The sequence below is a fragment of the Phyllopteryx taeniolatus genome, chromosome 4 (assembly GCF_024500385.1).
Source record: "Phyllopteryx taeniolatus isolate TA_2022b chromosome 4, UOR_Ptae_1.2, whole genome shotgun sequence".
Taxonomy (NCBI): Eukaryota; Metazoa; Chordata; class Actinopteri; order Syngnathiformes; family Syngnathidae; genus Phyllopteryx; species Phyllopteryx taeniolatus.
Window position 1 is genome coordinate 9394539 of NC_084505.1, and position 12166 is coordinate 9406704.

The 12166-nt window shown below is 39.0% G+C and overlaps 1 protein-coding gene across 2 annotated transcripts in view; it reads left to right on the forward strand.

The window, feature by feature from the left end:
- LOC133477529 (protein kinase C alpha type-like) overlaps positions 1-12166 on the forward strand; it is a 176930-nt gene that overhangs the window by 98967 nt on the left and 65797 nt on the right. For both annotated transcript variants that reach the window (XM_061772371.1, XM_061772372.1), the window contains exons 6-8: positions 9394-9550; positions 9634-9768; positions 9858-9951. In XM_061772371.1, coding sequence (XP_061628355.1) covers positions 9394-9550; positions 9634-9768; positions 9858-9951 — 386 coding nt within the window. The remainder of the gene's footprint in view (positions 1-9393; positions 9551-9633; positions 9769-9857; positions 9952-12166) is intronic.

The window sequence follows — 12166 nt, forward strand, 5'->3', positions numbered from 1 at the left end:
TGTCCGCTACACAATTTAGATTCTTCACTTAACCTACTGTAACATTGTTTTTTGGGTGTGGGAGGAAGCCGAAGTACATGGAGAAAACCCACAAAAGCGCACACGGATGTGTTTCGGGGATTTCCTGACTGTCAGGCAGACTTGCGGACCACTTACTCAACGTGCCAACCGCTCTGCCACCATAATGCCCCAATGCTGGCTTGCTTTCTTTATGAATTTAGTGTCAATAGAGAGCTATAGTTGGAATTGTGCAAAAATGAATACGCTTTTTTTAACAGACCATGGCATATAAGTGTCATATGCACACCGTTGTTTTTTTAACCGACCTGCAAATTCTTATTTATTTATTTATTTTTTGTGTGCAATAAGTGCCCTTTTTACACACACTTTGCTTGACTTAAGTGAGCTCTACTGGTGTGTCTATCCATCATGTTCCCGTGCCCAGAGCCAAGAAGTGGCTGGCATTCTTTCAAACACACATTAAGACCAGCAGATAATAAGCCTTCTGGCAAAAACTTGCAAAATGATCGAATTTGTCACTGTTGCAGTTTCAGTACAGAGACATAGTGAAAATGGTTTGTTGTGGGGAAACAGGGCTGGCAGGAAGGCGCTGAAGGAGACACAAGAGGTTTTGTTTGTGTGGTGAAGGATAGCCATGGTGCTTCAGTGCCGTCCTCCGCCTAGCCATCACGCAGGAACACTGCTCCGTTGTATCGGTCACCACTTGGTCTCAGCAACTCTTTTGTTACCTTGCTGTGTGCAAGTATTCACTGTATCGCCTGCTCAAAAGCATCTTTGTGCATGTTATTGACTCCCTTGTAGTTCACTGTTAGTGCCTGTTACACAACTCTGCCACCTGTAGGTAGTGTGGAGAAGACCAGCGCTAAATTGCACACCTTTGTGGACTTCCACTGGCATGTTTCTCTGATTAAGACTAAAAATTAAGGAAAATGTTGAATAACAGCAGTGAAAAAAAATCTTAGCTCCCCACGTTTATCCAAAATTACACCAACATGGAATGAATTTTTCCTGCTGCTCATTGTAGTAGGTTTACTTTTATCTATCCATTATCTACAGCGCTTGTCCTCATTAGGTGAGGACTGGTGAGCTGCGGCCTGTCCCATCTGACTTCCAGTTGCTAAAATCCGTGGGTGACCAAATCAAAGACCAATGTGTAAAAACAATTTAATATTCACTAGGATCCTTACTCATTTTCTATAATATCCTGAAATAATAATAATGACATCATTTTAAGCATTTAATTGTTCTTGTGGCTGGATTTACAATGCAGGTCTAAGTAAACTCATTTCGATTTTATGCATATATCCACCTAAAACAACTCTAGGTACACAACTACACACACAGTCAAACACACACACACATGTTAAAATAAGCAACAATAAATAATAAATGGCATGGCACATGTTGGATTAGTGGTTAGGACTGCAAGATGTTCTGGGTATGAATCGGCAAGTTCTCTCTATGTTTACGCAGGTTTTCTACAGGTACTCCGACTTTCTGCCACATCCCAAAAGACATGTTTCTTAGTTTAATTAAAGACGCAACATTTTTCAGAGACGTACATGTGTGGGAACAGTTGTTTGTCTGTACAAATGTGTCTTGCGATTGACTGGCGACCAGTCCATGGTGTACAGGTAAATCACCTCTCGCCCAAAGTCAGATAGGATAGGTTCCAGCTCCCCCGCAACCCAAATGAGGACATTTGCTATAGAACATTAGTTGTCAAATTCCTCCAAAAATAAATAGCTCTCCAAATACCACCATGATAACCAACATTAAAATATAGTAATGTAGTAGGGCCAAGTATTCATCAAAAACAAGGTAGAAGTTTTATTTCTAAAATATATTTATTTTATATTTAATCAAATATACACATTATGCACACTTTGAACATAAAAATAGAAAAAGAAAAAACTTTTAATGATTCAATTAAAATGTTTTGCACATGAACGTTAAAACATTATACATATACATCAAAAAAAAAAAACGCTCTTAAAGTTAAATACAACTGAACTGTACTTAAAATATCAAGTCTTTTTGAAAAGTAAAAAATGTACTGAACATGAAAAGTAAAAATGTACTGGATTTTAAAAATACTGTCGACTGGTTGGCACATCTGTCTCACAGGTCTGAGGACCCAGGTTCAAATCAGTTCCGTTTGCATGTTCTCCCCGTGCCTGCGTGGGTTTTCTCTGGGTACTCCGGTTTCCTCCCACATCCCAAAAACATGCATGGTAGGTTAATTGAAGACTCTAAATTGCCCTTAGGTGTAAATGTGAATGATGGTTTCTATGTGCCCTGCGATTGGCTGGCCACCGGTTCAGGGTGTACACCGCCTCTCGCCCGCAGTTAGCTGGCATAGGCACCAGCATATCCCGAATGAGGATAAGCGGTGTCAAAAATGGAGAGATATTGCATGTTTTAAATGTTGCAAATGATTGATTCTTTTGCATACTACAAGAGGAAGCCCGGGTACCAGTGGTACTCTTACCACGCTGAGAATCACTGCCATAGCAAATGGATGGGTGTCGAGTGTCACAATTAATCGACAACTAATCGATCATCAAATTAATCAAGTATTCTGATAATTGATTAATTATTTGAGCCATTATTTAACTTAAAATTGTCCAAATCCTGTGATTTCAGCCTCTCAACAGTAAATGTTCTCTGATTTCTGTCGTCCTCCATGTAAGCAGACTGATCAGCGTTTGTGTTAAATCAAAATAAGAGATTTGCAAACATCTGCTTTTACTCTGGAAAACATTGATCAACATTTCCCCGTTTTCTGATGCTGATGTTAGGGACCAAACCTGATGTCATGGGTGTACGTGTGTTCCGGTTTACGTTTTGCCCCTGTCTCGTACACACCTGCTACTGAGAGCATCTTCACCACCTGTGCCTCGTTCACCCTAATTACCCCTTGCATTTAACCTCGTGTCTCATACTTTCTAGTCGCCAGTTCGTTGTACCTTGTGGTCGCGTTCCAGCATTCCTTGTTACCACGTCACAGACTCACAGTAAGACCCAAACCTGTTTCGATGATCGACCTCGCCTTTTTGCCTCACGTTTTTTTGGATACTGTTGCCTTTTTTTGGATCGCCTGCCTGTGTACCGACCTCAGCCCGTATATTAAACCTCTCTTTTTGAAACTGTCCATTTGTTTTGGAGTCATGCATTTCTGGGTCCTATCCTCTGTTCCATTCATGACACCTGAATCATATTATTAATTTATGGAAATACAATAATAGTAAGTTTAATCCATGGTAAAAATCATCGTTATTAGTCTGAATAACCTGTAATTGACATGTTCTTGAACCTGAATCAGTATATCAAAGTATATCGAACTACGTATAATTATGTCAAACTAGTAGCACTTGGTATTGATCATTACCCAAGAAGTAGCTCTAGGTTTCGAAAAGGTTGGTGACGACAACATACCTCTGGTGGGATATTGCTTTATTGTTGTTTAATTGTTTTTGTTTCGTCATCAGGAAAATATATTTTGCAATGAACTTTAATGCAAAATCAATTTGTATTTGATTAATCGATGGAATGATCGATAGAATAATCAATTCTAAAAATATTTGATAGTGGCATGCCTTGCTTGATGGATGAATTGGATAATAAACATTTTTACATCTTTCAGTTGGCCTTGACTGCCTCGTTTCATTTCATTGCAGGTGACCTCCGTATTACACCACTTGCCGCCATCTGTGGATAAATGTCTTATCTAATGGTCAATACACCTCTTTTGTACCATATTTAATGGTCTGTGCTTTTGCTGTACTTTAAATTATGGCTGGTGTGTTTTTTTAATATGTTTTAATCTGTGTTTGTCTTTGCCACATTGATAGGATAGTTCGGCTCTATTCACACTGAACTCATATTGGCAGGTATCGGATGCATATCTAATTTTTATTGACTTTTGGAAGATGCCTGATTCCTTGCTCTGTTACCGTTTCCTCTCAGTTCTCATCTTTCATCTCTACTATTGACCCGCTGCTCCATGTGTGTCTGTTAATTGTTAACCCATCTGACGTGTGTGCAGTTTGTGTTGCACTATGCTTCATATGATGGTGACTTGTAGGTGTTCACAAGTCACAGGCGTTAGTGTTCAGGGCGGATTTACTGTGGATGTGGGTGGATCAGCGCTATTCCATTTTGTATTTAACCTTTTTTTCCTTGAGGTTTGTTTTTCCTTTACTGTCAAAGCAGAATCTATCCTGAACTTCTGCTTACTGTGCATGACTGAGCGTGCACCACAAGCCTAAAGTAGAACATATCATGCAACATATTTTTGTATGTGTGGAATAGTTCACTGAACACTAAATCGTCTATCCATCCATCCATTTTCTGTACCACTTATCCACACTACGGTCGCGGGTGTGCTGCAGCCTATCCCAGCTATCTTCAGGCGAGAGACGCTGTACACCCTGAACTGGTCGCCAGCCAATCGCAGAACACTAAATCAATTTCATGTTATAACCTGTTAGTACTGAAGTCAAACATCCAAACAAAGGCTTATCATCTTGGTTTTTGGTGCAACACTTTATCTGCTTGTACATTTTCACTCCCTCTACCTTCCTCTTTCTTTTTATTGTTTCTTTTCAAGTTTTTTCAGGCTATTTTGGGATGCTGGCAGTAAGCAGAGTACAGTGTCAGGTGTCTGCTTCCATTGCTTAATAGTGAACATACATGACAAAACAACAGTCGGCGTTCAGTTTCAGATAAACACATTGGGATTTGGTTTGCTTGGCAAATGGGAGACTGCTGGCAATAGCGGAAAACCGTAAGTCAATTTGCTGATATTAATACAAAGCCAATTCCAATGAAGTTGGGACGTTGTGTTAAACAAATAAAAACAGAATACAATGATTTGCAAATCATGTTCAACGTATATTTAATTGAATACAAAACAAAGACAAGATATTTAATGTTCAAACTGATAAACGTACTTGTTTTTAGCAAATAATCGTTAACGTAGAATTTTATGGCTGCAACACGTTCCAAAAAAGCTGGGACAGGTGGCAAAAAAGACTGAGAAAGTTGAGGAATGCTCATCAAACACCTGTTTGGAACATCCCACAGGTGAGCAGGCTAATTGGGAACAGGTGGGTGCCATGATTGGGTATAAAAGGTGTTTCCCTGAATTGTTCAGTCATTCACAAGCAAAGATGGGGCGAGGTTCACCTCTTTGTGAACAAGTGTGTGAGAAAATAGTCGATCAGTTTAAGGACAATGTTCCTCAATGTAAAATTGCAAAGAATTTAGGGATTTCATCATCTACGGTCCATAATATCATCAAAAGCTTCAGAGAATCTGGAGAAATCACTGGATATAAGCGGCAAGGCCGAAAACTAACATTGAATGCCCGAAAACCGACATCAATGTGTAAAGGATATCACCACATGGGCTCAGGAACACTTCAGAAAACCAATGTCAGTAAATACAGTTCGGCGTTACATCCGTAAGTGCAACTTAATTCTCTACTATGCAAAGCAAAAGACATTTATCAACAACACCTTTTACTTTTTTCATTTTGTTCTTACTTTTTGGGGGCAGAGCCAACACTGAAAGAAAATAATTTTGTTGTTGTTTTTATTCCAATGCAATGATAATGGGCCTCAATTATCTGCGGATTTTCGCTGTTCGTGGTCCAGCCGGGTCCCTATCCCCCGCGAACAGCAGGGTTCCACTGTAGTCTTTTTAAATCCATGGTGAGTCCCTCCCTCTTGCCACACTGGTCTGTTGTTTTTCTTGGACCCATATTGAGCTAGCAAAATGCAAAAGACACCGAAAAGACACACAAAGACGCACTAAGCGAAGAAGTGACCAGCTGTAGCAGCTGAGAGTGATCCGGCTCCCCACAATGGACGCACCGGCACAAAATGGATGAATGAAACATTTGCACACTGCGATACGTTTCGACCATTGAGCAACCTTTTTATTCAGTCTGTGGTTCATAAATAGAATAGTTCGAAGATTGAGGTGTTCATAAATCGGGGTTTCACTGTAAGAGCCAATACAAGAACTGTTTCAAAAGTTCTCCAGTTACAAAACAATTGACCTCACTTTTGATTTACAGAGTGAAATTACTTTAACAATGTTTTTGATTGTGGTTGCAGTTTGCAGTGGTGTGGAACTACACTGCTTCATGCTGCGATTGTATCATTTACGTTTACCAAATGAGGAATCCATGCATGTGTATGATTCACTCTCCATCAGTAATGTTTTATTTTGTTATCTATCTTGTAAACCCTTAATTCTTCATCATTGCCATTTTCCACTGCATATACAGTATATTGTCAAAATGCATTAGGCCTCCACATGTGGCTTCTCGTTCGGCCCGCTAATCATCTAGACAACAACAACAAAAATCACATTTTCCTCCCATTAGTGTCTCTGCAAAGAAAGAAAGCTTGCTGGAAGGTAGAGTTGGGCTTGGTTCAACAGTCTTTCTGGGCTTTGCACGCAGCCTGGCAGTGGACGGCAGCATGCATGCAATGACTTGGGCCCTGAGCTTTTTCCACTTTGAAGCCTTCTCTCTGCCATTTCCTTCTTCGTAGAATAGCTGAATCACTGGCACCGCACACACATGCCAAGAGGTTCTTGCCAAGAGGAAATCAACTTCAAAATCTTGCTTTTACTGTGAATCAGTGACAAGATGCGGCAGCTGAAAAGGCTTCATGTTGTAGCCCTGCCAACTAGTCTTCAGCTGTGACACTTTTAATAGCAAAACTATCGGTGAAAAATGAGACATATCTTGTAATTCTGTAGAACCTCTGAGTTTTAACACAATTCATTCAGGGACATAGGTCCACATTTTCCCATAGGAAATAATGGATATGGAAATAACTAGTTCCAGGAGGATGTATGATGTTGTCATCATGAAACCTTTATTAACATGGCGAACATGCAAACTCTACACAGGAAGGCCTGAGCCAAGATTCAAACCCAGAAGCGCTAAACTGTCAGGCAGACGTGCTAATCACTACACCATGCTGCCCGCCACTTAATTGACAAAGGCGCAATGTGAATATATTTGTCGTAGATCCGCCTCACTCGTCGCAAAACAATTTTGAAGTGTCACACAAGTATAAAAATAAGTTCACCACTGAAAAACAATGCTTTTACTCCATGCAGCGATTTTAGTCTGCTCGAAGTAACTTCCACTGTATAGTCTTCTTCTCTTCACAGGCTAAGGCTAAATCTTTATTTGGGGGAAAAAAGTGGTGCAAAAATCCTGCATAAAAGCCAAGGAGAAAGCACCCGGTGCCATGTGTCTTACCAGTTCTAGCTCGTAACATGCATCTGATTTTGAAAAAAAAATACACCTTTTTGGTTACGTTGGGTCAACCAACTGAGCAGGCCTAAAAACGTACCATTTGCACACTTATGATACTTAATGGTCTCTTCGCTTCTATTTTAAATAAACATTGTCAACTATTTTTCCAACAGAGTTCAGAGTTACATTTAGGTAAGGGTGTGTGTGTGTGGGGTGGGGGGACTATAAACTTTACTCGCCTTGTTTGCCAAAGGAGACAGAGAGCAAACATGGCTGACCTCATTTTTTGAGACGTCGACTGGTGTCAATTTAAGACAAGGCCCGGCGTGTGTGTGTGTGTGTGTGTGTGTGTGTTTCCATATCAGGCAAATATGTGAATGTCAAGACGGAGAGTTCATTGGTTGTTATCACTGTCATGAGTGCATTGAAGGTAACCACTGGACATTGAACCATAACATCCTCTACACATACACTTCCTCTGCTCTCTTTTTGGCAACAATAGCATACGTGTGCGTGTTTGTATATGTACTGTATCTGTGTATGTCTACAGTGTGTACGCATATGCTCATACATTCACTTTTACAGTGGAAGAACTTAATATACCCACATACACAGCATGTTAAGGTGTGATGATCAAAACAATTCTAGACATTTGCATCACTTTAACTGTATTCCAATTTGGTATAAAAATCAGGACTGCCTTTCATAAGGTTTCATACGGCCACAAGGGCCCCTCAACTACATTAGAATGGCGTTTTCGCCCTCTACCGGTTCAGACTGGAAGTATAGTTTACAAGAATCATGACTTTTGACACATTTTGATAACGAAATGATATCTTATCAGCAGTTCATGTTAGTCCATCATTGATAAGGTTTGGAAGTAAAGTCCTACTCAAAAACTGATTCATAAGTGGATCTTTTTTGCGTTTTACAATGCTTGTGTTGAAAAAAATGTTTAAGGACGCTGAAGTTGGTATAAATGATCCTAAATCTCCAGTTATAGAATATTTAACCGCTGTTCTTGATCCCACTTCATTCTTCATCTCTTCACTCTTTGCTTCCGTTTAGTTGTAGCCATGTAGCCTGCAGCCACATTACCATTATTTAGTACATTCATGACTAAGTAAAAGGTCTGTTAGTCTCTTCTTTAGTTCCCCTCCCATTGTAAAGTTATTTACTTGTATGCAGTGATTTCACCACTGGTTTTAGTTTCATTCGAACATTGCGTGCGTCAATAAAATGTTTTGTAAATGCATCTTCGTGTACATACATTTGTGTGTCTCATGTAGTTTAATCCTGGTTAATGGAGTGCTCATGTTTTCAGTGTGTCCTTTTTGTTTACTGTCCATTTCACTAGGGGAGGATAAAAGAGCCTTCCCCCACTTCCTGCTTTTGCTCCATCTAAAACTCAGTGTCACCACAGACAGACAGACCGACTGACAAACACACACATGAACACACACACATGCTGCGTGTGAATTGTGTTTGATCTTAAACACCTGCAGTGTGTTCCACTGATGTTCTCCTGCTGTTCAAAAGACTGCATCTGTTTTTGTTGTTGTTTTTGTTTTGTTTTTCCTGACCAAAAGGATTTACAGTATACAGATGAAACGAAACTGGATATTCATTGAGACTTCAGCGCAGATAAAGTACAGTGTTCCCCTTTGAAATATCAGCGATGCTTTTAAGAAAGAAAAAGTATAGCAGGTCATGGTTGTCATTGAACGCTCAAATTCAGGATCATTTTAAATTTAGAATGGACCACTATGTATCCCAATGGGCATCCTCAGACTCTTTATGATTCCGTATGCACCATAAATGTTGTTCAGCAAAATAATGCAGTTGTTACTTTTCTTTTGAATAACATGAAAAAAATTCACAGTTTAATCCAACTTTTAGATAGAGAATACATTTTTGTCCCATGTTGAAATCTCAAGGACTGTTATAAATATAACACCTTTTTTTTTCAATTCAATTTTGTGTCTTGTGTACAAAAAACAGAAATGAATGGGTGACTACTGATGAGAACTTGCGCATTCCCTCAGTGGTCTACAATTACGATCCCACTTTTTCTTGTTTCTTTTTAGTTGGTGAAGGCAGGAATCTGATACCCATGGACCCCAATGGCCTGTCTGATCCATATGTCAAACTCAAGCTCATACCTGATCCCAAAAATGAGACCAAGCAGAAGACCAAAACCATCCGCTCCAACCTCAACCCCAAATGGGGCGAGACCTTTACCTTGTAAGTAATTGCCTCTTTGTATTTGATTGTTTTGGATATTGTGTAATTCATTGGCCCATTCTGTAATTATCTGCATGTTCTAGCAAACTGAAACCCACAGACAAGGACCGCAGGCTGTCTGTGGAAGTGTGGGATTGGGATCGGACAACCAGGAATGATTTCATGGGCGCCCTTTCTTTTGGTGTGTCGGAGCTCATGAAGGCTCCGGCGTGTGGCTGGTAATGACGAATTTCTTTACGTTCACACGCCCATCTTTAAAATCACTGATTGCCCACTCCTTCACTGACATTATATCATGGGTTGTCAGGTATAAGTTGCTGTGCCAGGAGGAGGGGGAGTATTACAATGTTCCCATCTCAGAGGAGGATGATGGGAATGAAGAACTGAGATTGAAATTTGAGGTGAGGATTGTCCTCTGCAGTTTTTGATGACTGTTTTATCTCAACAACTGATCATGTTTTCTGGCAGCTAGGAGTTACAAATATGCATGTTAGAGAATATCTGACCTTTTCAGGGACAAAATGAATCTCAAAAAGTCAGTACAGTGGAACCTCGATTCAACAGATCCCACTTTAACAGACGTCGGATTTAACAGACTAAAAGTAGTGTTCAATTGGAACTCAAAATCCCCCCCTCCCAGGCACCCATGAGGTAAGTTTTGGTAAACGTTAAAAATGTTCAAACATTTTAAAGCTTTTTCATATTTATTTAAAATACTTTTGTACTGTACGGGGTGTTTTTAGGCCACAAAAAAGGGATGAAACAATCAAGAAAAAAAGTGCTTCCATTTAAAGGACAATCGGATTTAACGACGAACCCCCCCCCTCCATTAAATCAAGGTTCTTCTGTTTTTCGAATGATTTTACGATAATACCTATTATTTCTTTGTCTGTTACCTAAGACCAGATAGATTGTTTAGCCACATGAAATAATTCTGTTTTAAAGATGTTTAAAAAAAATAAAAAATTTAAAAAAAGTGTTGGCAAAAATAAGTCTACTGGAACTACTTTCAAATTCAAAAGTATTGTAATACATGGCAATACTTTTTAGCTGTGCAAACGCTTTCTTTCAACATTGTTCAGTATGTAATTGTAACATTTTCATTTGTAATACCGAGAACCATCAGTGTAAGGTGTAACTCATAGTGAGATGTGCATTTTGACTTAACTTTAAGTAAAAATCAACGTATAATACAATACAAAAGAATTTATAATGAAATATATATGTACAGTACTACAAAAATCCTCCTTGCCCTATAAATGGCTACAACCAACAAGCCAAATATGCAAAATAGGCATGATTAAAGGATTCCATAAGGACGATATGCAAGGACAAGGCAAATTTATTTATATATTTCCAGTATATCGTGCATTTCATACACAAGGTAAAATGCTCTAATAGCCCTGTTTTTGTTCCCCTCGAACTATCTGTTGGCATTAAAATAAGAATATGGCAATTACTGTATTTGGTCAGGGTTGATGCAGCCTTCCTATACATTAAAAATACGTACAGATGTTGAGGCAAAAGTGACTTGTCGCTTTCAAAGACCTCTTTTGTCTACTTTGCGCTAGTTGCACCCATCAGAATCCCCTTATGCAAGAATATATTATATATATATTATATATTATAGATGTTGTTCCATCAAATTGGATTGTATTTGCTTCTAATTTGTGTACTGTCTTTGGGGTAGAAAAGGGTGTTTTCATGCTAGTAATTTAGATATTAATCATTCTGATCTATTTTTCATTCATATCTCGGAACTTCAACCTGATAATTTTACTGGTGCATCCATGTTGGTGAATAGTATCGCTGCTAATAGCAATTACTTCCAAACGTTCACCTCTTAGGTGCTTATTATAGTTATATTTTGGTTCTTCAGGGACCTATTGTCATGATTCTGTTCATTGCTGGTATTTTAAACTGATTTTTGGATTTTCTTTCAGTATTATTTGTGATTAAATGATTGCAATCGCAGAGCTTTGCCAATCATTCTAAGAAAAATGGTTTTTAGAACAGAATGGTAGGATCTGATTGAGAAATGCTCACCCCGTAGATGCATGCGCTCACACACTTTTCCTGTGTCTGAGTTGATGTATTCTTTCATCAATTCTGCAAAGTGAAATGGTTTTCTGTGCTCGTCCTGATTGCCTGTGCTGTTGCTCAGAGGGAGCATGCGTCCTCAGACAGAACTCTAAGCTTTTTTGCAGAGCATTCATGCCACAGATATTTGTAGAAATTAACATGAAAAAGAGAGAAATATAAAAGCAGTCCTTTCCTTGTTCTGTTTTACCATATCTTCGTGCTCTTCTTGTGACCACTAGATGTCAGTAGCTAACAAAATAATGTAGAGACTATTGGCCAGTTCTCCCAAATTATAGAGCCAAGCCACAGACAGTATTACATGAGAAAAATCCAAAGGTACACCACAAAACAAAGATACAAAGATTCCCCAAAAACATCTACATTGAAATAATTATGATGCATGGTGGTAGTGGAAGAGCACTTATCTGTTACGGCTGTTACTGTACGTCGCAGGTATAGGTAGATTAACAAAGATACATTATTTATAGCATATAAATGATACTTTTCAGACCAAATTAGTTAAACAATTTCCCA